The sequence below is a fragment of the Callospermophilus lateralis genome, chromosome 9 (genome assembly GCF_048772815.1).
Source record: "Callospermophilus lateralis isolate mCalLat2 chromosome 9, mCalLat2.hap1, whole genome shotgun sequence".
NCBI lineage: Eukaryota > Metazoa > Chordata > Mammalia > Rodentia > Sciuridae > Callospermophilus > Callospermophilus lateralis.
This window is the reverse complement of record NC_135313.1, coordinates 91,573,071-91,600,508: the sequence shown is the minus strand read 5'-3', so window position 1 is coordinate 91,600,508 and position 27,438 is coordinate 91,573,071. Positions and strand designations below refer to the sequence as shown.

General features: G+C 33.6%; 1 protein-coding gene across 1 annotated transcript in view; it reads left to right on the top strand.

Moving 5' to 3' along the window:
- Nucleotides 1-27,438, top strand: part of Rab3gap1 (RAB3 GTPase activating protein catalytic subunit 1) — an 89,232-nt gene that overhangs the window by 56,042 nt on the left and 5,752 nt on the right. Inside the window, exons 10-22 of the mRNA XM_076865910.1 lie at nt 752-820; nt 2,459-2,532; nt 4,763-4,855; nt 5,278-5,447; nt 7,592-7,681; nt 8,503-8,675; nt 10,093-10,147; nt 10,391-10,756; nt 15,682-15,819; nt 18,628-18,855; nt 26,558-26,654; nt 26,748-26,851; nt 26,983-27,098. Of these exons, the coding sequence (XP_076722025.1) occupies nt 752-820; nt 2,459-2,532; nt 4,763-4,855; nt 5,278-5,447; nt 7,592-7,681; nt 8,503-8,675; nt 10,093-10,147; nt 10,391-10,756; nt 15,682-15,819; nt 18,628-18,855; nt 26,558-26,654; nt 26,748-26,851; nt 26,983-27,098 (1,773 nt within the window). The remainder of the gene's footprint in view (nt 1-751; nt 821-2,458; nt 2,533-4,762; nt 4,856-5,277; nt 5,448-7,591; nt 7,682-8,502; nt 8,676-10,092; nt 10,148-10,390; nt 10,757-15,681; nt 15,820-18,627; nt 18,856-26,557; nt 26,655-26,747; nt 26,852-26,982; nt 27,099-27,438) is intronic.

Sequence of the window (27,438 nt, the reverse complement as noted above, 5' to 3'; positions counted from 1 at the left end):
TGTAGTTTGTAGCTCAGTGGTAGAGTACTTGCCTAGCATGTGTGAGGCCCTGGGTTCAATCCTCAGCACCACACACACACAAAAAAAAATAATAATAAAATAAAGGTATTGTGTCCATCTACAAATAAAAATTTTTTTAATTCACCATTTTAAAGTGTTTTTGATATCTATAAGAATTTTGCAACCATTATCACTAATTAATCAGAATATTTTCATTATCACAAAATTAAAAAAGAAATTTTAGTTATCATCTGCTCTTCAACCATTCACCCACTCTAGCTCTTAGCAAATACTAATCTATTCTGTCTCTATGGATTTACCTATTCTGGATATTTCATATAAATGGAGTCATACATTGTGTGACCTTTTATATCTGGCTTCTTAATATGATGTTTTTGAGGTACATCTATGTTGTAGCTTGAATCAGTACTTGGTTGTTCTTAAAGCCATAAATATGCCATTGTATGGTTGTACTGTGTACCACAATTTTTTTAACCATTCATCAGTTGATAGATGTTTGGGTTATGTGTACTTTTTGGTTATTTTGTATATATAAGATGATTTTTATATCTGGAAAATATTAACTTCATATGGATGTGCTACCATTGTGCTACCATTTGTTTTTAGTTTATTATACATAATATCACTTTTAACATAAGTACACCTTTGGTTATTTCTAGAAGTATGATTGCTGAGTCAGAGGACATGTCTATAAATATCAAAGCTTTTGATATGTTTTCTTTATTTTAAGTGAACTCCATTTAGCAACTACGTGGCCTCATTTGACTGAAGGAATCATTGTGGATAATGATGTTTATTCGTAAGTATATTTTAAAAATTTCAGTAGAATAAATTAACTACAAGTGGTTAGTTATTTTCCATTTTTGTTTATACTAGTTTCTAATAAAGTTGGTTGAATTTTTTCAAATTCTTAATAGTCGCTTTTTAGACCTGTTAATATGGATTAGAGAAGCATTTTATGTTGCTGGTTTTCCTTAAATTCATAACCCACTTGAATCTAATGTATGAAATATGATATGTCAAGAGCTTTGTAATGTTTTGAACAACCAATAAAAAAAAAAAAAAAAAAGAATAATGAAGCCAGGCATAGTGGCGCATGCCTATAATCCCAGTGGCTCAGGAGGCTGAGGTAGGAGATCTCGAATTCAAAGCCAGCCCAGCAATGGCGAAGCTCTAAGCGACTCATTGAGACCCTGTCTCTAAATAAAATACAAATTGGGGCTGGAGATGTGGCTCAGTGGTTGAGTGCCCCATAGTTCAATCCTTGGTACCAAAAAAATAACGATAATAATAATAATGAACTTGAATCTTACTGTGTTTTAGCAAAGATGTCTCTAAGTTTAAGATTCAGCATATAATTCTTTTGAATTTTTCTTATACGAAGCATTTCATAAGTTTGAAGAGATGATGATCATCAGAATGTGTGGGAATAATATTTGATCATTAAATGTTTTTAATAATAAAACATCCATGCCCTAATTACTGTGTGTGCAATAACTTGAAAATTATAGCAAATATTCTCCAGGAAGAATGTACCCAAAGAGGGAGGCAGTCTTAGTATCTTCTCATTTTAGATGCAAAACAGTAAGAGATAGGACACTTTGTATATTTGCTGATGGTCAAAGTAATATGCAAGCTCTTAATTAGATTATTTAGGTGTTTAAAAAAGTAAAACTACTACAGTCCTACTATTTAAATTAGACAATATCTGAACGTTTATATTTTTAAAGTTTATATCCTTTATGCCAATTATTTTTTTTATATCTGCATAGTATGCCATTAGCTGGATCCACCATATCAACTTTAGAAAACAGGGTACTTTTGATTTTGTACAGGTTTTTGTAGCCTCTCTCTTTGTGTGTGTGTGTGTGTGTGTGTGTGTGTGTGTGTGTGAACAGTGATAATGATAAACAGGTTGGTACAATTCTGCATATTTGTTTTATTCTCCTTCCTTTTTTAAATTCTTTTAAAAATGTATTTATCTTGGGGCTGGGGTTGTGGCTTAGTGGTAAAGCACTCGCCTAGAACTTGCAAGGCTCTGGGTTCTATCCTCAGCACCACATAAAAATAAATAAGTAAAATAAATAAGTACTGTGTCCAACTACGCTAAAAAAAATTAAATTATTTAAAAAGTATTTATATCATTAGGCTATTAGGGTAAATTGCTTATTCAGAACCATTTTTATATATTTTAATATTTTGATTTTTGGCATTCCATTTATTGGAATTTTTGTTTTGGTCTAAGAATTTGATTTATTAAGATTTTACTTTTAAAAAACTTATTCAAATGGCCATATGTCTGAATAAAAGTAAGGTTGAGAAGCAAAATGAACTGCTTTTCCTTCTTTAGAATGTTTTTAATTAGACTGTATTTTGATAATTTCATGATTCTTGCAGATTGTCATAATTAGGATTTGCTTGTTGTTTTGCATTTTAGTGATTTGGATCCTATTCAAGCACCGCATTGGTCTGTTAGAGTTCGAAAAGCTGATAATCCTCAGTGTTTGCTAGGTAAGATGTAATATGTTCCTTTTCTGAAATGCCATCAATCTACCTATTTTCCAAATTAGGAATACTGAATACATTCTTTATACTTTATTTCACTTATCAAAAAATGTTTTAACATTATGACCTTCTCAGTTAATAGCATGTGAAAAAAAAATCTTTGATGACATCAGTAGCAGGATTTCTATATTGTCTTTCAGTTTTAATGCATCTATACCTCAGAATTTTCCATTACTTTATCACTGTTTTAATTTTTCTTATGCCTTCATATTATTTCCTTACCTTTCTCTATGGCTTAGTCTGCATCTCCTAGTTAGTAAATCCCTTTTTTTCTTTTGTTATCCTTCTGGGCCTGTGGTGTGTGATGATAGGGCATTGATAACAGTCTGCAATTTTATAGAATTGTATCGCGTCTACAAACCTGTATTTTTTTTTTTTATAGGAAAAGAGTTGTAAATATACCTTTTGTACCTCATGGGGTTATTTGAAGAATTAAGTGAAATAAAATAAGTTTGAGTACTTTGAAAAGTACTTCAGGTTCCATGTCTGGAATTGTCTATTCCTTCTCTTTTTATTGGTGCATCTCTTTTGTGAAGACTTCTTAACCTCGCTCATCCATGTACCTTTCCGAGTTTCCCCCTTATATTTGTACACATAAAAATATTCTATGTCTTCTTTTTTGGTCATGCTGCCTTAACTACATATTATCTTATATATATTACCATTCAACTGATAGAATTACTAAATATTTATTTATTTATGACAGTTATGATGCATTTCTCTAAAGCATTCTTTTTTGAACTCTTTATCATTTATCATATGGTGTTCATCAGATGATAATTAAAAATTGTCATTTCACTAATAGTGAAGAAAATTGCTTGCCCCTGGTGAGTTTGGAGACTTAGAGTTGAAATGAAGAGTTTCAGAGTTAGATAGACTCAGGTTTACAAACTGGACTCACCAGTTTGGCCAACTTTTTTAATCTTTTTAAGTCTCAGTAGCCTCATCAATAAAATAGGGAACAGAAATGCACATTTCATAGGATTATTGGGAAAATCAAATGAGATCATGTGTGTGTGTGTATCCCAGGTAACACAGTGCCTGTCATATAATAACAGTATAATAAATGGTTTCTATTGTTTAATCATTGAATTAATTTTATTATTAAATTTACTTACTAAATTATTTCCTTATATTTTATTATTTCTCATCTACTGACTTGCATAATTACAGTAGACCTTAGAATTCAAAGTATTCTCATTTCAAATTACTGTTCCATGATTTCATCCTACCTTTTTAAGTAACTTTTATGACTAGATAATAAAATTTTCCTACCCTTCTGAAGAAATCTGGAAAATGTTCTAGATTTATTCAGACCTAGTTGATAAATTCTAAAACTTAGATATATACCTTATTTTAGTATTAAAGATTGTTGTTAAGCTTTAATTTTTGGTGTAAACATACCTCATTGCAGCTCTTTAAAATTTTTCAAACCTCTTTCAACCTTCTTATATAAAGGACACATAAAACATCATTAATATGCAACAGGAGCGAAAATATTTTTATCCCACGTGATTTCTTAATCCTCTAGAAATATCATTGTTTGGGGACGTTGGGGATTGAACCCAGAGGCACTTTACCACATCCCCAGCCCTTTTTTTATTTTCTATTTTGAGTCAGGGTCTCACTAAATTGTTTAGAGCCTCATTTAGTTGCTGAGGCTGTCCTCAAATTTGTGATCTTCCTGCTTCAGCCTCCCAAGGCACTGGGATTACAGGGATATACCACCATGCCTTGCTAGAAACTATCTTTTTGAAAGTTTTTTTTTAATGTATATTTTTTAATGGATTCATAGTTCTTATAGGATACAAAGAAGACTACGCACATACATATATTGGTACTTATACAATTAAGATAATAGATACTGTTTGTCTCAATGAAACATATAGAAAGTACTTAATATTGTTTGGTACATTTTTTTCCCCTTTCATTCTAGAAGTAATTCTAAGGAAAAATTTTTTTCAGTATCCTGGTGAGGAGTCAGGAAAGAAGAATAAGACTACTTTTGAAATAGTATTAATGTTTTTTTTCTTCAGGAAGAAAAAGACGGCTTTCTTTTCTAGTTAATGGCTAGTTTTCTAGTTAATAGCTTTTATGAGAAGACATGTACTTTAATTTATATGACTAGTTTCTTTCAGTTAAGTGTCAGACATGATTAACATTTTTTTCTAAATAGGTGATTTTGTCACTGAATTTTTTAAAATTTGTCGTCGAAAGGAGTCAACTGATGAGATTCTTGGACGATCCACATTTGAGGAAGAAGGACGAGGTGACCTACTTTTCTTTTTAAAACATAATTTCAAATATCTTGCCCTATTTTTTTGGCACATTCTCTGGCTTTTCACCTATTTTTCTTATTTGGAATTAAGTTGGAAAAGTAAGTGTTGATGAACTAGACAGCTGTCATTTCTTTCTAGACTATATCTAGAGCTTCTTAATACATTTAAGGCATTTAATAAATTCTTTTCATCCAAAAACATAAGCTATTTTGAAAAGCAGGGTTTCAAAGATTAAGTCTCCTAGGGGAGAAATAAATTGTGTGACATTTTTTCCACTCGTGCTTCCATACAAAGCTGTGTGGACTAAAATATTATAATTCTGAGACCATGTTATGCTAGAATAAAGATTGGTTAAAATATTCTATACTCTGACCAATTTACTCATTGCTCTAACCTTCTAATTTCTTTTTAGAAATTGCTGATATAACTCATGCATTGTCAAAGTTGACAGAGCCAACACCAGTTCCAATTCATAAGTTATCAGTTTCAAATATGGTACACACAGCAAGGAAGAAAATCCGAAAACACAGAGGTTTAGAAGAGTCACCATTGAACAATGATGTCCTCAATACTATTCTTTTGGTAACTAAATGTCTTATTTTTATATGTCTCTATGTATAACATTTATTCATTATATATTCAGTCGCTTCTATGTGGCAAGCACTAGATTGGAAATGTAACATGAATAAAACAAAGTCCCTGGAGAATTATCACTTATTATTGGGAAGAAAGAAAAAAGTAAATAATGGTTGTAATCCCATGTTGTATGTGAAAAGTCAGGCAAAGGGGCAGTGACAAGATAACAGAAGATTCATCTCTGTCTCTGGGCAGTGGGAATTAGGGAATGCTTCATGAAGAGAATTGAAGAAGGCTTTTAAAGCAGAGGAATAGCAGAGGCCTGAGAGCATGTTCAATAGTTGGTATTTTGTAGAGTGCTTCCTTGGGAGTGATCAGGGATGAGGCTGGAGAGATAGCAGGTAACCTGCCATGCTGAAGTGCTGCACTTTATCTTACATTTTATTATTATTTTAAGCAGATGATCAGTATGATCAGAATTGTGTTTTTGCAAGGCTACTTTGACAACAGTCTAGGGAAATCTTTATAGTGAGGATTGAAGGAAGGTAGAGGGCTAAGGTGGCTCCTATTGCAGTTGGAATGGACTCAGCTTGGAAGCCACATAGAGGTTAATTCTGACTTACTGCATGACTTGGAATAGTCACTTTAGTTACTTCATATCAAATAAGGCTAGCAAAACCTTGCAAGATTGTCATGAAAATTAAAAGACCTTCGACTGCCCGGCATTTAATAGTTCTTAGATAAATTATAGCTATGCTTATTGTAATTATAATTATACTTCTGGCAGTTTGTGCATTAAGATAATCTTGGGGAAAACTTTAAAAAGTAATGAGAATACCGGACTTTGGGACATTATGTTAATCTTGGTAGACATCTTGCCATTTACCTCAACAAGACTCTTTAGCCAAATTTTTAGTTCTTGTACATTATAAAATATAGGTAGTGATATTTAGTTCATAGTGGTATGAGAATAGGATAATGTTTTAAGTGTGCCTAGTATTGGCATTAAGCACATTAGCAATTCCTCAAATCTTCAAAATTCTGTTGAGTATCAGTTTTTAAAAATGAACTCTGATAAAAGGAGTGAAAACAAAAAGGCTTCCTGAAGATTATATTCTTAGAGGTTTTATTCAAATTATAAAACTCAGATGTCATATACACTGAATTTTTTTAATACTTGGTTTATTTCTTTTTTATGTATATATTTCTTTTTCATGTATATGTGACAGCGGAATGCATTATTACACATATAGAGCACAATTTTTCACATCTCTGGTTGTATACAAAGTATATTCACAGCAATTCATGTCTTCATTACCTGTACTTTGGATAATAATGATCATCACATTCCACCATCATTAATAACTCCATGCCCCCTTCCTTCCCCCTCCAACTCCTCTGCCCTATCTAGAGTTCGTCTATTCCTCCCATGTTCCTGCTCCCTATCCCACTATGAATCAGCCTCCTTATATCAAAGAAAACATTCAGCATTTGGTTTTTTGGGATTGGCTAACTTCACTTAGCATTATCTCTAACTCCATCCATTTACCTTTTTTTTTTTTTTTTTTTTTTTTTTACCACCTACCTACACACACACACACATACACATGAAATCATGTAGGAAAAAATAACATTGATCATTACAATTGTGGCTGCTTTTCATTTTCTACAGATATCTCCTAAATTAAAGTTATAGGTCTTTAATATACTTTACTATCTCACATATAAAAACCTGTGAATAATTCTATATTTCCTCATGAATAGATGGATATCTTTAAATTCTTTTATAATTTTGTTTGCATTTAATAATATTAATACTTCTAAATTTTTTAATAGCATTGGATAAGTATGAAATCACAGTGAAATGTTTTGCTTTTTCATTGTCCTTCCCACAGAATGAGGTGGTTATTTTTGTGGAAAGATACCTGATTGCTAAAGTTGGCTAGTCATGGAAATTTGGTGTATTATTGTAGAAAAATATAAAAAATTTTTTAGAACATAGAACCAAGTGACCAGTACAATAAGAACATTCCCATTTTTAAATAGCAAAGCCCCTGAAAAGTCAGATAGTATTTATATTAATTATAAAAATCAACAAAATGGGAAATATGGTCTCATGTAATTATATGCCCTCCTTCCCCTGGCCCCAGTTCTTATTTCCAGATGCTGCTTCTGAGAAAACATTAGATGGAACTACTTCAATAGACAACAGTAATCTTCCATCAGAGAGTGAAGACTATGTAAGTTGGAGTTCAATATTAAAATATTTTAACTGAATTAATATTTAATATTTTAATTAAATTAACTAGGATTGGATATATTTCTAGTTTGATAGCCTAAGTATCTTTTTATTTTAAAAATCATCTTTGAGAAATTGAATGGAGAGCAGAGTTTCCTGTAGAACATTGGCATAGATACATATTTGGAGTAGCAAGAATTTCAGGAAATATTGTGAAAAAAAAGCATAAACATACTGTGCCTAACTGTAGGATTTCCCTCATTTTAGAGTTTTTGTGAAATTGTTAAATTTGTTTTACAACAGATTCTTGTATATATTTCAAAACTGGACAGTGAGATGGAAACTAATGAAGTAAAATTTTCATATTCTTCTTATCTGAGAAATTGAGAAATGAGAACATTTAAATGACAGATGTAGAGATAGATCAAACTATTTAAATAGTTATTGTTGAAAAGTAGATTTCATAGAGTAGAAAAACAGAGCCTTTTATATTTTCAGTTTATACAGTTCTACTTTGTGTTTTTGTTTTGACAAGTATGTACTCATTTTATAATTAAAAGATTTTTTACATCTTAAAGATTCCAAAGAAGAAAATGAAAGCTGTAATTTTAACTTCACTTAAACTATAGCTTTACTTTTGGATCTTAGTAGAAATCTTGTATGGATCTGCTTAAGAACAGTGTAGGCAGTAATTTATGAGACATATTGATAAAGCTAGTACTTGTAAAGTTAATTTTAATATTAAAATCTCTTAACTTTTTGATTATGCACATAAATATGTTGTTAATAAGTTTTGCTTTGTTTCCATTTTGTTAAATTTAGAATCTCTACAATCAGTTCAAATCTGCACCATCCGACAGTTTAACCTATAAATTGGCTTTGTGTCTTTGTATGATCAATTTCTACCATGGAGGGTTAAAAGGAGTGGCACACCTCTGGCAGGAATTTGTTCTTGAAATGCGCTTCAGATGGGAAAACAACTTTTTGATTCCAGGGTAATAATTTCAGTTTCTAGTTGTTTGGTACATTTTTTGCTTGTTAGCCAACACTTGACTTTTGACTGTTAAGTTTTCTCCTTTTAGGAAATCTGCCCAGAAAAAAATGGTAAGAGACTTGGACATGACTTATGTTCATAGGTGTTTACTGCAGCACATTTATAATAGGTAAAAAGCAAAACAACATAAATGTCCACATATAAAAGAATAAATAATTCTCTATCTCTACAATAGAAAAATAGAAAGTTATTGATCCATTACAAATTTTACTTTAAGAATCTTTGCTGGGCTCACGCTTGTAATCCCAGCAACTTGAGGCTGAGACAGGAGGATCACAAGTTCAAAACAATGGCGAGGCGCTGAGTGACTCTGGGAGACCCTGTCTCTAAATAAAATAAAAAATAGGTCTGGGAATGTGACTCAGTGGTAAAGTTCCTTTGAGTTCAATCCCCAGTACCTGCACCCCCCCCCAAAAAAAAAACCCAAAGAATCTTTAATAAAGTATTATAATATTTGTAATCAGGTATAGTATTAAATATACAGAATGCATTTGATTATGCCGATATGTGTTTATAAAAAAAGGATTGGAAAGAAATACTGCCAAATGTTATTAGTAGTTTTCCCAGGTATGAAATTGTTTTTATTTTTCATACTTATTTTGTATTTCCTAAGTTTTCTATAATGAACATATTTATTACTGAATAGAAAACATCTTTAAAGTTCATTTTAAGTTCAAATATTACCTATAATTTAAATTGACATTTAATCAAATTAATTTTAGTTAGTATGTGTGTGAGTTAGTGCTCAGATATCCATGCTAGGGAAGAGGAATAGTGATGTGATATGTAATGGTGATTGATCCAAAAATGTTGATTATTAAGTCATCTGTCATTCTCTATTTAGCTGGATTCTCTCTTGCTTCTGTTTCACTCTGGAACTCATTACAGATCCAGAGGCATACTGAATATAAGGGAGTATCTCTGGCTGATTGCCAAGAACCTAGTGGTTTAGAACTAGAGGGAATCTAGAATCGCACTGGCAAAATGGAGATGTTTTATAGTGAGAATTCACCATAATATTTGAGAACTGACTTACATAGATTCATTTACTTTATATGGTACAAAACCCTGTATGCTAGTTACTTCAAGGGGTGGATTTAGAGACTTTTTCTCATTTTAAGTTTCTAATTAACCTGAAAGCTATTAGTAGTTTGCTGTTGGTGATTTGTGAATTAAGAGTATAAAATAAATTTGATGTTTTAATCATATGTGCTCGCCTTCTGGAACTTGGTTTCCTTACCTGTAGAAATTTAGTTTTGACTTCTTATCAATATAGCTAAAAATTATGGTAATATAAAAATAGGCAGATCTGAAGCAATTTTACTGAAGTTAAACTTTCTTTTCTCACTGTTTGGTAGGTTAACAGGTGGACCCCCAGATCTAAGATGTTGTTTACTGCATCAGAAACTACAGGTAAGATTTCCCAATAGCAGTATATAAATGTGGTCTTGGTATAGTTGGAGTTTATTCTAATACTGGATAAAATAGTGGGTCATAGGCTGTTTTCATCATATTGCTATAGGTTGCTTATAGTCAGTGCAGTTCACAAAAAGGTCCTGAGAAGTAGAGAATGCAAAAGGAAATATACAAGCAGTAGTTAGATTTTAGTTTTTCTGTAACTAATTCAACTATAAATGTTATTTCTGTTTTCTTAAGATGTTAAATTGTTGTATTGAAAGAAAGAAGGCACGTGATGAGGGGAAAAAGACCTCTGATAATATAACTAATACATATCCAGGGGATATTGGAAAAGCTGCAGACCTGTTGGGGCCAGACCATCGTAAAGATACAGATAAGGAAAAGGGAGAGGTGGGGAAATCTTGGGATTCCTGGAGTGACAGTGATGAAGAATTTTTTGAGTGCCTAAGTGATACTGAAGAACTTAAGGGAAATGGACAAGAGAGTGGCAAGAAAGGAGGACCTAAGGAAATGGTAAATTTAAAGCCAGAAGGACGTCTCCATCAGCATGGGAGGCTTACGCTGCTACATAATGGAGAACCTCTCTACATTCCAGTCACTCAGGTAGGATGTGTTAGCTCTGCCAGTTTCTCTTTGTTGTAATTTTTTAACTTCATTCTAGAAGGAAATGATTGCTTTGGGTAGGAGAAATTTTTTTAAAAGTCTGTTAAAAGATGTATGGTTTGAAATCTAAATTATCTTCTGGAGGCTTTTAGGTCTACCATTTCTGAAAATGAAAGATGTTTTGAAGTTTAAATAGATAGTAGCTCATCATGCATAAGGCAGTGTGTTAAATTGAATATTGGGTATTCACGTGTTTAAAGACAAAACTCCAAAACATGAAAAAAAAAAAGTAACAGTTCTTCAATTATACAACTAGTTTTTATTGTTCAAACATGCAATTTGAAGCCATTTTATACCATTAGGATGTAGAATAGCAACATCTAAGAAAGAAGAATAGTTTCTCTTGGTTTGTTTTTGTATAAGTAATGTGAAATAAATTTTGTGAAACATTCAGTCTAGAAAAGTGGAAGTCACCACCAATTCAACTTCCAACCATGAAAGTAACTGCTATTATTGATTTTTGTATATATTCATGTACATATATGTTTACATATTGATGTGTAGTTTTATGGATTGTTTTTAAACATGCTCTTTAGTGTGCACATTTTTTATTTAACATGTCTTGAAGATTTTTCCATGTAGATCTATTTCATTACTTTTTAATTGCTACATAATATTCCATGATATAGAAGAGTTATAGTTTATTTAATGATTTCATTCTTGATCACGGTGTATTATTTGAAAATGTTACTGTTATAAGCAGTGCTGTAATACAAATCCTTGTAGTTTTTGTATGTTTTGTATATTTTTTGTATATTTTCACATATAAATTCCACTGAGAAATAGAATAGCTAGTTAAATAGATATACAAATTACCAAGTTCTTTAAAAAGATATACCCATTGTGTACTTGAGTAATGTAGCACCTATTCCCTTCCCAACTTTCCTTCCTCACTTTTTTCCCTTCATAAATATGTATACCAACCACTATTCTAGACCTTGAGAATTTAGTAGCAAAATAAGTTTTGGCCAATATTGATGATCAAAAGTAGTGTACTAAGGTTTTAAATTTTATTTCTCTGATTTTTAATAAAACTAAGTATCTTTCACTGTATTTTTTGGCCATCCTTTCTTCTGAATTACCTATTAGGTTTTAGCTTTAGTAAATGTTTCTAAACGGCCTCTTAAAGCGACTGAATTAATTTATATCCCCACCAACAATGTATAGTAGTGTGGTTATTCTATATCCTTCCTGCTGGATGTGTCAGGGTGTAAGAACAATCCCAAGTTGCTAGTTAAATAGATACATATGTTACCAAATTCTTTAAAAAGGCGTACCCATGGTGCAATTTGCTGGGGGGACTCATAGGGCTCAGCATGTAGTCATGGCTATCATTGACTACAACAAAAGGATACAAAGCACAATTATCAAAGGGAAAAGGCACATGAGATGAAAATTGGAGGAAATCCAAGCACAAGCTTCCAAGAATCTTTTGGCCATGTAGTCACATAGATGTGCTTATTTCCTCCAGCAATGACTCTGACTATGTATGTGAAATGTTGTCTACCAGAGAAGCTTTTAGAGATACAGTGGACAGGAGCTGGTCACTTAGGGAACCTTTGCTTAGTACATACCAAAATTCAAGACTCTTGGAAGAAAGCAGTGTTCAACATGAACCATCTTGTTTGCACAAATCATGTAGGTTTAGTAAGCCACTTTTATGAGTTCTGGGAATGGTGGGGACCCTCCCAAAATCCAAGTTCCCAGATGGTAGTGAAGAGCCAACTTTACAAAAAGCCCTTTCTGAGGATAGCGGTCTCAGGCTTGCTGTTAACTCTTTTCTGCACACTTGATATTTAAAATCTTTTTAATTTTGTATTTCTGGTGGGAATGAGATAGTATTTCATGTTTTCACATTTCGCTGATGAATATTACTGTGGAACACATTTTTTCATGTTCTTATTTCCTATTTAGATGTTTTTTTGATATAGTACCCACTCAAGGCTTTTGTGTAGTCGTTTATTGATTTTTTTCCCCCTTATTCCTTTGTAGGAATTCTTCATATGTTCTGGGTCCTTAGATATTTATATTACAAATATTTCCTCGTAGTCTGTTACTTTTCACTTTTTTGATGCTTTTTGTTGGAATAGATGTTCTTAATTTTAATCAAGTCTTGTCTGCCAGTGTTTTTCATGTGTGTAGAGTACTTTTGGGGTTCCATTTAAGTCTTTACCTACCCTAAGGCCCTAAAAATATTCTCTCATGTTTTCTTCTGGAAACTTTATAGTTTTCCCTATTTCATTTATGTTTGATTCACTTCAAGTTAGTTCTCTCTATTGGTATGAGGAAGAGGTTAAGATTGTTTTAAATTATTCCATCACCATTATTGAAAAGATCCGTCTTTTCCCAATGAGTGGCTACTAGTGTTTTTGTTTAAGTCAAGTGACTATATGTATTCATCTGTTTCTTGACTATTATATTTCGTTAGATTTTCTGTGCTTGTGCTGATAATATACTATCATTATTACTGCAGCTTGATAATAGACCTTTCTATCTGATAGTATCAGTCTCTTTTGTTCTTCAAGACTATATTGGCTATTAAAGATTTTGTATTTTTATGTCAGGTACATTTTAAAATCCTAGCATAAATTTTCTTATTGCATTGAGTTTATGGATCCATTTATAGAGAATTGACATCTTAGCAATATTAAGGCCTTGAAATACTCTTTGATCTTACTAAAGTATGTTTTATTTCCACTGTAAAGGTCTTACATTCTTTTCATTAGATGTACTGCAAGCATTTAATTTCTTAAATGTTATAAGTAGTAAAAAATTTTCATTTTCTAATTTTTTCCGTTGATATACATATAGATATACATGGACACAGAGAGTGACATACAGAGACAGTGAGAGAGAGCGATAGACACACAGAGACAAACGTAGGCAGAGAGAGAGACAGATATATATCTACCAAGTTTTTCTAGTAGTTTCAGCAGCATATGGGATTTTCTGCATATAAAATCGTGTTTGAAGACAGTTCAATTCTGTTTTGCTAGTCTTTGTACTTTTTACACTGGCTAGCACTTCCAGTATTAGGGTTGAATACTAGATATCTTTTTCTTGCTTCCAACCTTAGAAGGAAAGTGTATGATAATTCATATTATAGAAGTTATATTCCTAGTTTGCCTAGAGTTCATGAATAAGTATTTCATTTTATCTAATACTTTTCCTGTATATTGAGATACTCATATTCTGTTCTCCTTTATGCTGTTAATGCAAATTGCAGCAATTGGTTTTTGATGATTAAAACATCCTTACATCCCTGGAAGAAGTCCCACTTGGGCATTGCCCATTTTTATATAGCTGGACTTTTTTTTTTTTTTTTTGTATTATGGATTGAACCTAGGGGCACTTAACCACTGAGCCACATCTGTTTTTGAGACAGGGTCTCACTAAGTTGCTTGGGGCCTCTCTGAATTGCTGAGGCTGACCCTGAGATCTTTCTGACTCACTGGGATTACAGGTGTGTCCCACCATGCCAAGCTCTATTTTTTTAAAAGGATTTTTACACCGATATATGAGAGATACTAGCCTTTAAATTTTCTTTCTTAGAATGTCCTTGTCATTTTGTATTTCCTCTTTTTCTGTTTTCTAGACAAACATGACTATTAGTTGCCCACTGCCCAAAATAATACTAGACTTCATATAGGTCCTTGCTTTATTAAAAAAAATCAAATATTTTACTGTGTTCCATTTATGTAGACTTAGATCAACCTAAAATGTATGGCTGGGAAAGTGAAGATTTTACCTAATATTCTAGAGACAGAGCTAAAAGAGTAGTCTTTAGTAGTTCTTAAAGTCATTGTCACATGTATGATTCTCTCTTCAATTTGCTACTTGAGCAAGGCCTTTTTCACTACACTCAGTCTGATCCCCTCATTGATCACATTCAATCATGTATATGAGAAAACTTTGAACATATTCACAAGTGGTATATGAAAATGTGTAGTCCCTATGCTGTGTGCTGCTAATTCTCTTTATCCCCTCTGGTTTTACTTGGCTGAGATTTCCAGATATGAAGAGATAGTCAGTACCCTTTCACCATCTGCTTCCTTCCCATTCTCTTATTTAGGGCTATTAAAAATAGCCCCTTCTTAATAGAAGGAATGACTATCTCTGTTCTTAAGTGTAGGGCTTAATCAGAAATCCATGTAATTTGTGAACTTAACTAGGTATTTTAATAAGCATACTTTTCCTTTGTGAAAGGGGATGAAGTTTATGAGTATTTTAATTGGTAGTGTTTGAGCATGTGCCAGGATTTTATTATTCACAGCCCAATCTCCAAAAAGTTGAGGATTACCCAAGGTCACAGAGCTAGAATTTGGGGATGGGCATGTTATCTCGGAAGCCCAGGCTTCTAACACTGTGCCACATGTCCTTACTGATTATCCATTACCCTGAGTATCAGTGTGATATTCCTGCTTGGTACTTGATATATTCATTATACAGCAAAGAAAATAAGAATTCACATTCCATAACCAGAGATGAATCACTGTAGAGCAATTTATTCCCATTTTTCTATTACTTAAAAACATTGTTGCAACTAGTTGATGACATAAATAATATCAGTAGAACTTCAATTCTGTATCATAGTCATGAAAATATGCAATAGACCCACATTTCTCTTTTAGCTCTCAATACTTGTCATGGGAAACCTGGTGATCTTGGGTGGGGGCATGAAAGTCATATTTATCCTTTTTACCTTTTTTATGTAGGTTCTGAAAAATGTTGTGCGTTTCTCTGAATTCTTTTAAATACATGTCTTGTGACTACTAGGGCAGAAGTAATTGTCTTTATTCTATTTTTATAGTTCTTCTTTGTCTAAATAGGGCTGTTCATGAGCTTTGTCCTTTTATACTTCACAGGAACCAGCACCTATGACAGAAGATCTGCTAGAAGAGCAATCTGAGGTCTTAGCTAAATTAGGTACATCGGCAGAAGGGGCTCACCTCAGAGCACGCATGCAGAGTGCCTGTCTGCTCTCGGATATGGAGTCTTTTAAGGTGAGGCAAACTTTCAAAGCTCTAGGGTCTATTTTGAGCTATTCTGGGCTGAAACTGTGAAAGTCACTCTACAAAGTGGTGTGAAGGCCTAATGTCTTTTTTTTAATGTTTGGATTTCATTAATAGTTATACCACCCTACCTCCATTCCCCCAAGGACATAGTCAAACTTGTCTCTTAAGTTTAAAAAAAAGAACCAACCTGTTATTAATAGTTGAAAGTTGAGAACTGAATCATTTCTGTGTGTATTGAGATGCTTTCTTCCTCTGTGTATATTCAGCCAATTTAATTCAAGGCTTTTAAGAAGCCCTTAGGATTCAATGTAGGTCACTGCACTCAACACATCTTTGAGTGCTTACTGTGTGCCTCAAACTATGATTAGATAAGAAAATAGTGTTTATTCTCAGTTATAGTCTGAGGTTGTGGGAGAAGACTGTAAATGATTATATGATGAGTTTTCAAAGGAGGCAAGGGCAAAAAGGTGACTGCTGAGTGGGTAAGGAAAGGTTTCTCAGAGAAGTCCACATTTTAGGTGAGTATGAATTTGCTACCTGGAAAAGAATATTTTAGGCTGAGGCCTGTATATAGAACACATAGGATTCAGGTCATAGTGACATTTAGCTTACTAATATAAAAATCCAGGAATAAAGAAAGGACTTTTTGAGTTATTATTTGAAAGCAAGTCCACCACAAGTGAAAATTTTTACACAGTGCAATGCAGTTATTTAAAATACATAGAGGCTGGAATTGTGTGGTAAAGTACTTGCTTTCCATGCATGGGTCACTGGGTTCAATCCTCAGCACCACATAAAGAAATAAAGGTATTGTCCATCTTAAAAAAAAAAAATTCAGAACACTTCTGGTATTTCATATAAGAGATACTGAATCTGTATTGTATAAAAAGGCCACAAATGGGTAGCCCAGTGGGCTAAGGGCTTTTTGCCTATTACTTGTATTCTAAACTGTACCCCAGGTCCGGACTTTGCTTCTTAACATGTAATGGCCTGTGTCTCACCCTGTTCAGTCCTGTATCTGTGCAGACCAGCTCAAATTTGATTTTTGTCTGAAATACTTTTAAAACACACCATGAATAGCTCTGCCACTTTTATTCTTCCCTGGAGCAGATTTAAGTAAAAATAAAAGGGAGCCTTTTACTTCTGCATCTTTACTAAAAGGAAAAAAAAATACTTCAGTAAACCTCTTAAAAGCTGTATGTATGTTTTCCTTGGAGACTAAAATGATTCAGAAAATCTTTTATTCTGCCAAGAGGGGAAAAAAAAGGTTGATACACGAATAAAGAGAAGCCAGCTGGCTATCAGGGCAGATAGAAAACCAGAAAGGTAATTGACCAGGCATGGTGGCACACACCTGCAATCCCAGCTACTTGGGAGACTGAAGCAGGAGGATCTCAAGGCCAGCCTGGGCAACTTAGCATGATCCTATGTCAAAAAGGTCTGGGGTTAGCTCAGTGGTAGAATGCTTGGCTTGTCTAGCATGTTGGAGGCCCTGGGTTCAATCCTCGGTACAGGATTTCAAAAGGGGGTGGGTGGAACTGGCTGAGGGTTTGTGCACAGAGCAGGAAATACTAACCTACAAGCAGTTGTTTTCCATCTGTCTTTGCAGAGGCAAGTATAGGAAGGGATTCTACATTAGAACCATAAGAGTTTCCCCCCCACCCTCGAAACACACTAGTTCTTCATGGTAAGATTCTGTACAGATCCTTTAGCACCATTTATGACCAAAACTATGGTTCATTAAACCCTTTTGGACTAGCTGGGCACCAGCAAATCTGTTATAACATGGAAATATAATCTATTTTCTGATAAAGACAGCCAACCTATCAATGTGCCCCATGTGGAAAGCACATAATATATTTAAGGAAAAATTTTCGTATAGGAATGACTTAGTATTAGGGCCCTTGGGAGAGTCTTCAGAGTGTTAGCCTAAGGCACCTCATAGTTCCAGAAGGCCAGGGCCTATTTTGGAGCCTGGTCCTTTTAGAACATATCTATAAGTCATAGCTAAAGTGAGCCTTCACCCTCTTTTAGTAGCTATGTAGTCAGCTTGATATAGTAAGGACAAGCAGAAAGAAGCATTCTGGGGTAAAATATCAAGAAAATTATATTCAATTCCTGCATTAATCTTGTTCTCTCCATTCAATCAAATGGGTACAGTGTTGCCTTGTACAGATTCCTGTACAAGTCTTTGTACAGGAATCCTGCGTCACTATTATAAAATAATCTTGACCCACTACATCTCCCAGCAATTCTTTGCTGCCGTGGACCGTGATATAGCCCTTAGGAGTTTTTGTTGAGTTAGGTGACCTTCCTCTGATTTTCAGGGGCATCCCCTGAGGTAGTAGGAATTGTCAGACTGGTAGCCATTGAGCCCAGACCATTCTCATCATGTTGGTTTTCATGCACATCCTTAGTGTTCTACTAGTACATGACAGTAATTTGTTATATAAGTCACAGGAGTTTAATGGCTGAATAGAATGTGTTTGAGGTTAGGTGATATTTATTGTGGAAAAGAGCAGAACTTTTATATTTTTATTTTGATCACATTGCATATTACATAATTTACTTAGATAACAGAATATGATTAATAAAATTATTTTCACTTCACATGAAGATTTTTCAATAAAATCAAGATAGTAAAAAATGCCTTTGGCACTTTAATATCTAATCTCTTAAAAGAGACAGTTTAAAGCTTAGCAGTGTATATGTACATGAAAGTGTAATTTTGCACACTAGCTTATCAGTAAATGTTGATTTTAACTTGATTGTGCTAAATTTGTTGCCTCATTTTAGGCAGCCAATCCAGGATGTATTTTGGAAGATTTTGTGAGATGGTATTCACCCCGGGACTATATTGAAGAGGAGGTGATTGACGAAAAAGGTGATGTGATTCTAAAAGGAGAGCTGAGTGCCCGAATGAAAATTCCAAGCAATATGTGGGTAGAAGCCTGGGAAACAGCTAAACCAATTCCTGCTAGAAGGCAAAGAAGGCTCTTTGATGATACACGTGAAGCAGAAAAGGTAATTTAGTATTGGGTCTAGCATGTTCATTATTATTCTCAAATCTTAGAAACTATCATAGAAGAGCTTTGGGCACATGTGACAAGCAAAGCATTGAAATTTAATGAGCCTTTTTATATACCTAGTATTCACATTTAAGTTTAAAACTAGTTGCAAGTAGGACAGTGAAGACATTCATAGTTTATATATTAGATATTAAAAATGGGCATGTCATTTATTAATGAGAAATAAACTTTGTCAAACAGCATTTATAGACATAGATCTTTTAATGAAACAACTAAAGTTTCTAAAAATAGGAGTTTCAATAAATTGTGTTAATACCAAACCACTTGTGCTGCCCATGTATACAATGTATAGCACCTAAATTACAAGCAATACTTTATAAATAGATCACTGTGCTGGAGATGTATGTACTTTACAACTATACTATTTTTTAAAAAAAAGTTACTGCAAGCAGCCATATTACACAACCTCATATATATCATGTTTACTGTGTCTCTTGATTGCATTAAGAGGCCTTGTCAAGTGGTTGACATACCATTGAGGTTTGTATAAGTCTGTAATGTTTGTACACAATGAGACTAATGATGCATTTCTCCTAACATCCCTGTCATTAAGGGACACATGACTGTATACAGAGAAGGAATGATGTCCATTGAAAATAAGAAGGGAAAATTAAGGATAGTGCAGAAATTAAAGAAAAGGAGGACTAGCCTCTCCTACCTAACCCGTTTCCATTAAAGAAGCCACGCAGCAAAAGAAAATTGTAACATACTCCAAACAAATATTGAGGATATTTAATAAGAAATACTAAATCCAAGAGTAGAAATGGACCCAGTGAAACAAACTAATTTAAGTCAGGGTAGAAGAAAAAAGACAACCATATCAAAAATGACTAAATTACAGGAGATTCTAGAGAATAGATTCATATTTAATCAAAGGCATTGAGGAAAAAGCTAGAAAATAGCCCAGGTGAATCAAAGTGAGATAAAGACAAGGAGTTGGAGTGAAAGAAATGAAAGGCAAGAAAATAACAATTTTTATTAGTTCTTAGGGTTGTGATTTTTTTCTTCAAGGAAACTAATATTTATAACTGCTTTCCCAGAAAATCTGAATTTACACATTAAAAGGGTTCACTAGGAACAGGGAGAAATAAACCAGAAGATAAAATCTAGTAGTTTTGTAATGGTATTTTAAAAAAATCTTCAGGACCTCCAGGCAAAAACATTAAAAAAGGGCATTAGATTTCTCAAAAAGAGCATACAAGGAAAGGTAATATGTAGCAACATTTCCAAGAAATATAAGGAAAAATGTGAAATAAGGATTTTATATCCAGCCAAAATATCTAGCTATTACCAAAATTATAAAAAACATTTTCTGTACTACATACATGTGCCCTTCCTAAGGAATCCCCTAGAGTTGTCATATAGAATTTCCATATTAGAAATGTTCTATATCTATGCTGTCCAAAATGGTAGCCACTAGCCATATGGCTTCCATGAATACTCAAAATCTGTCTAGCAAAATACAGGAACTTTTAAATGGCTGTACGTGTTCACTGACAACCTTATTAAGTAACATAGTATAGAAGGATGAACCTTGTTCAATTAAGAGATGTCTGGGAATTAAAAGAGAATAAAATCATGGCATTGCAGGTAAATGGATGGAGTTAGGTAATGCTAAGTGAAGTAAGCCAGTCTCAAAAAACCAAAGGCCAAATGTCTTCTCTGATATGGAGATGGGGGGTGGGGCAGAACATGGGGGAATAAGATGGACTTTATTATCTTAAGTACGTGTATAAAAAACAGGAATGGTATGACCATTCCTGTTTGTATTCAACCAGAGACATGAAAAATTGTGCTCTATTTGTGTAATATGAATTGAATTACATTCTGCTGTCATATATAACATTAGAATAAATTTTTAAAAGATAGCTGGGAAAACTTTGGTGAAGGACTGATGGTGAACATGTCATTAATTTAGAGCTAAGACTTAAGGTGAGGATTTAGAATATAACTTAAAAAATTGGTACTAAGGGCTGTAGCTCAGTGGGAGAGTGCTTGCCTTCCATATGGGAGGCACAGGGTTCAATCTTCAGCACCACATAAAAAAATACACAAATAAAATAAAGGCATGCTGTCCATCTACAAAAAAAATTAAAAATTGGTACTAAAGGAGGGGGTAAATAGAAAAATCATTGAGTCTTACACAGAAAGTAGATTACAGGATACCATTTAAAATTGTTAGACACGGGCTGGGGTCGTGGCTCAGCGGTAGAGTGCTCGCCTAGCACATGCAAGGCCTTCAATCCTCAGCACCACATAAAAACAAACAAAATAAAGATTGTGTACAACTAAAAAATAAAATTGTTAGACTATATTACAAAGGGGTTAAAGATACAGAGGAATTAATAGCACCACAAAAGGTGTTAAGGCAAGGATATTCTTTAGAAAGGTTTACATTTTTATTCTAAATATCCAAATTTTTTTTCAGAAAGCAAAGAGAAATAAATCTTTACCAATAAAAATAAAGAGGGCTGGTATATAGCTCAGAGGTGCACACTTGCCTAACATGTGCAAGGCCAAGTTTTATTCCTCCTGCACCATGTAGCAAATAACTAAAAAGAATGAAAATAAATGAATTCCTAACTCAAAAGTCTAGGAAAAGAACAAAGTAAAACCTAAAGAAAACAAAACAGAAAAGCAGATTTAACAAACCTAGTTCTTTAAGAAAAAAAAAAAGAACCATTAGCTTTTGAAACAAGAAAAGCACATGCACAAAATGAATGACAAAAAGGACAAATAACTGATAAAGAACATTTTTTTAAAGCTACTTTGTAATATCTGTGTATATAAATTTGAAAACCAAGTCAAACTGGGTGATTTCCTAGGAAAATATAGTATACCGGAACTAACCCCAGCAAAGACGACATGTAAAGAGACCAATTTCCGTAGAAGAAATAGAGAACAGTTATCAACTACCACATAAAATAGAAGCAATATGGGGCTAGTGCTAAGAGAAATTGAACTAAATATTGAAAATCCACATGTAGTCCCAACGCTCCATAAATTGTTTAAATATAGGAAGTGGAAGAATAATTTTTTTTTTTTGTAAATCAACTTCTAACACTGGTAGCTAACCAACCTGATTCAGGATAGCATATTAAAAGAATAGACTAGTAATACTTAAGAAATTTGATTCAAAAATCTCAAGTGGACAGATTCTCAATAGAACTTTTAGAAGATAATACATGTTGGCTGAATGTAAGGATGATCATTTGGAAGTCTATTTACATAATTTATTTCACTAATAGGTCTTTATATCATTATCTTCATATGTGCCAAAAAAGCCTTTGATAAAATACATATGAATTTTAGTCCTTAATCCAGCATCTGATATAGGGGAGGCCCCAGAGATCACTAAGGAATGAAACAAAGATGCCTATTATCTCCACTGCCATTAAACATTATTCTAAAGGTAATGGCCAATGTAATTAGATAGGAGAAGGCAAAGATAGAATTACAAAGAAGAATGCTGTAGATGATGTTGACAGTGTGTGTACCTAAAAAAATATATAACATCAATAATTCAAACAAAAGAATTTGTCCAGATAGCAAGATTTAAAATTAATAACACTCACTAGATTGACAGGCATAAATAATCATTCGGAAAATTTCATTATAAGAGGGGATAAAGGGTTTGAAATCTGAAGGAAAATAAAACAGTACTCAAATATATCTGAACAAATAGATACCTGTTGATTTTAGGAAGCCTGGACATCATTAAGGTCATTTCTCCCTAAGTTATAAATTTAGTGCACTCCTAATTAAAAAAATGCCAAGAGACTTTATTATGGAGCCAGGCAAGTTTATAATAATGTTCATTTGGAAAAATAGATAAGAATAGTGACTGCTAATGAGTTTCTTTTTGGAGTAATGAAAATATCCTAAAGTTAATTATGGTCGTGGTTGTACAACTCTAAATATACCTTAAACCATTTAATTATATGCTTTAGATGAGTCAATTATTTTTAGAAAACATGCAAGAATATCGGAGAATAGTGGGGGTGGGGGAGATACTAGTCCTACCAGATATTAAAGCATACTTTGTTTAAATTATGTGATAGTGGTATATAAATAGCCCACTGAAACAGACTAGAAGGTCTAAAAATACATATGGAAATCTAGTATATGATAAAGATGGCATCTCAACTCACTGGGGCAAAAGTCACCTTCTTAATAAATGATGTTGATAAAGGTAAAATTCAATCTCTTATACCACACACAAGAATGGACTGAAGATGAAACCATGTGGGTACTAGAAGAAAACATGGATGAAATCTAATCTGAGTCCAGGGAAAGGTTTTCTAATTAGAACTTAAAATCCATACTGCAGTTTAAAATTTGGGTAAAAATAAACTCTTGATGACAAAGAAAAACAAGTCAAATAGCAAATGATAAACAGACATTTGTGAACTGGGAGAAATTTGCATATCACAAAGAGCCAAAATAAATTAAAACTAGGAGGTTTTAATGCAGACTTGTAGGTTTCTAAAATATGGATAGATATGAGGGTATGCAAATATGTAAGTAGGTATATGTAGAAGTAGAAGCATGTTTTCTAGCTCTCTTCTAGAAGCATTGGCACCACATTAATAATGGACACATGTTGTCTAAAACACTCTTTATAAAGTAGCCATGCTTTTCCTCAAATAATTGGCCAAGCCAGGCACAGTGGCATAAACCTGTAATTCCAGCTACTCAGGCTGAATCAGGAAGATTACAAGTCTGAGACGAACCTGGGCAATTTAGCAAGACCCTGTCTCAAGATAAATATAAAAACCAGGGATATTGCTCAATGGTGGAGCCTAGCATGCAAGAGGCCATGGGTTCAATCCCCACTAATGAAGGGGTCAGGGGGTTTTGTGGAGAAAGACTGCTGGTTTTATGACTGGAGCAAGGAAGGTATAAGATGAGCCTGGAACATAATATTTCTAGAAAGTAAGGAAGTACTTTAAAAATGAGAGAGGAAGGTATTTCATGAGGACCTAGATTGAAGGGACTCTCATTGGCTTATCTGGGGAAGTTTGCCAAATAATTAAGACAAAAATGAATTGGATATATTAAAAAAATGGGGAAGAAGGGAGGGCATTTCTTATAGAACAAAGATAACTGGTAAAGGTTGAGGATATGTTGGAGTTGGAAACTCTTCATTTTACAACTATATGCATAATGAAGATTGGTTTAGGCAAGAGTCATCATTAGCTTTTAAGTCTAAGTGAAAGTTTGGGTGAAGAGCACCATACTTACATGGTTTTAAAGTGTTTTCCTAAAGATTGCTTCTTCATTGCAAGGCAATAGTGACTATATCATGGCAAAATGGAATGATATTTTCAAAGGATGGATCACACTTAAGATCAATAGTAAAGACCAGATGGAGATTACTTACATGAGAGGTGTGATACTCTGAAAGACACAACACTACTTAGGGTACTGTTTGATCCATGAATGTGTATCATAAATCTAGTTATGAGGAAACATTAGATAAACCCAAAATGAGAAACATTCTATTTTTAAAAGAGCTTTTTTTAAAAAAAAAGACTCCATATAATTTTGAGGGTATGTTAAAGGGACACAGGCACCATCTGACAGAGCTTCCAGTGGCCATCACACAAGCAATGTGAGCAACACATACAGTGGTAATTACATTATAACTCGAAGTAAAAAAATAAATATTCTTGAGTTCATACTGATATAAATAATTGAATAAGCCTGGCACAGTGGTGTACTCCTGTAATCCCAGAGGCTGAGGCAGGAGAATTGGATTCAAAGCCAGCCTCAGCAAGAGTGAGACACTAAGCAACTCAGTGAGACCCTGTCTCTAAATAAAACACAAAATAGGTCTGGGGATGTGGCTCAGTGGTTTGAGTGTCCATGAGTTCAATTCCCAGTACTTCCCCTGTCAAAAATAAATAAATAAATACATAAATAAATGGGTCAGAAGAGACAAATCTGTGCAGAGTTAACTACTTCAAGTATGAGCTTTACAAAGTAACTTCTAAGGAATTCAGGTATAAAGAAGAAAGTTTCAGTGCAGAAACCTGTCAGAACATTATCTTAGCCAGGTAATGAAGGTTATTAACAACAAGGATAAATCACATTGACTTGCATTCTTGATGTGATGTGAAGAGAATGGTACTTTGTGGTCTTCCTCCCCAAAATACATAACTCATCATGAAAGAAGCAGATAAAACCCAACTGAAGGACTTTTTACAAAGTAGCCAACTTGAACTCCTCAAAACTGTCAGGGTCAATAAAATAAGGAAAGTCTAAGAAACTGTCATAGCCAAGAGGAGCCCAGGAAAATGACTATTAAATGTAACATGCTACCCTAGAATAGGAAAAGGACAGATAAAGTTGAATATATGAATGTTGGCAATATTATTTATAATGGCTAAAAGATGAAACAAATGCAAGTGTCTATCATCTGATGAATGGAGAAGGAAAATGTAGTCTCTCTAAACAATGGAATCTTCAACCTCAAACATGAAGTATTGATATATGTTGCAACAATGGAAGAACCACAAACATTATGCTAAGTGAAGGAAGCCAAGAAAAAAGTTAGATACCACATGATTCCATTTGTATGCTATCAGAGAGGCAGAAAGTTAGATTTAAGTAGTTTCCAGGGAATGGCGATAGGGATTGAGCATAGGATGGTCAGAAGGGAATGACTACTACTTCCAGAATGAACTTAGATAATGAAATTATCTAATGGAACTATCTGGATTTAGATAATAGTGATAATTAATCAATCTTATAAATATGCTAAAAACCTGCATACATGCTATACATGTAGCATATAAACCTATAAGTATGCTAAATCCCATGTGCATCTATATTTCTGTGTTTAAATTGGCATAGAAACATACCTGAAGAAAAACACAAAAGATGTGTTGGTCTTTGGGAAGGAGAATGTCTGCATTATACTTCCCTATATTTGTTTATTTTTGAAATGTTTGCTTTTATTGTTGAATAAGGTAGAGTACATGTGTTGAACACACTTCTCTGTATTTTTATAATAAAAAGAATTAAAGCGGACTGGGGATGTGGCTCTGTAGTAGAGCCCTTGCCTAGCATGTCTGAGGCACTAGGTTCGATTCTCAGCACCACATAAAAATTAATGAAAAAAAATAAAGGTATTATGTCCATCTACTACTATTTTTTTTTAATACAGCAGTTTGCATCTTGGGAAAAAACTCAGTACCAGAACAACTAAAACACTTTGTAGAAGGTCACTACTAATATTTAGAGATATTGAGAAAAGCAGTTTACAAAACAGTATTGTACATATTTAATGCTAGTGTCCTTTATATATTCTATGTCTTTAAAAAACCTAGAATGAAAATGCTGTGCCATTTTCTTTGTATTTTCCTAATTTACATGTATGACATGGAAACAGGAAAAAATGAAAATATTTTGGTTTTATTAAAGTTGAAGTTCCTTACTGTTTTCAGTGATAACATGCTTACCTTTGGGAGTGGTAGCTACTTACCTGGGTGAGTAGAGATAGGTAGCAAGAGAAGAGATCCATTCTCTCCTGCCAGGATGTGGTTGAGGTAGAAGATTCTGTACTTTGATAGGTGGCTGCTTCATGCTTTGGCACCTGTAGTGATCATCATGTAATGTTGGTTCCCCTGCAGGTGCTACACTATCTAGCATTCCAGAAACCTGCAGACCTTGCTCGGCACCTGTTACCTTGTGTGATTCATGCAGCTGTACTCAAGGTAAAGGAAGAAGGTAAATGTCTTATTAATCATTAATTCATTTCTAAAATCGAAGTGTATTAGGCTTAATTTATTTAACAATGGATTTGATCTTTTTAAAAACCAGAAAGTCTGGAAAATATTTCTTCTGTTAAGAAGATTATAAAGCAGATCATATCTCATTCCAGTAAAGTTTTGCACTTCCCCAATCCAGAAGACAAGAAATTGGAAGTAAGTTTGGTATAGTTTCAGAATCTTGCCAAATGTTCATCCCACTTGGCAATAATTATTTTAAAGAAATGTTTTTAAATGGCTTTGCTTTTTGCTGTTTTTCAGTGTACTTCTCCCTTTTCCTGTTTTAGGAGATCATCCATCAAATTACTAATGTTGAAGCTACAATTGCTAGAGCCCGGTCCCTGAAAGCCAAGTTTGGAACTGAGAAATGTGAACAAGAGGAGGAAAAGGAAGATCTTGAAAGGTAATCACAGTTTAATTATCTCAGTTTTGTCCTTTTAACCACCATTCTCTTTAGAAAATTTAGAATACTCAAATTATTTTGTAGTATTCATACATTATTTGAAACAAGCATTCACTAGAGAATTATCCTAGAATTTGACCTCTGCTCTTAACTTTTACTTGGTGTTTCCTTTTCTTCCATTTTCAGAAACTGTCTAGCAGAGCCTCTTTTTCTAGGGTCCTTTGCTCCTGGAGATGTGTTGCCTGAGGTTTCCTGTAGCAGAACTGTTTGTTAACTCCATTATTTGTAGTGTCCCATATGTGGCTCTCGGCAGTCCCTGTTCCTTGACCATAGCACAGTG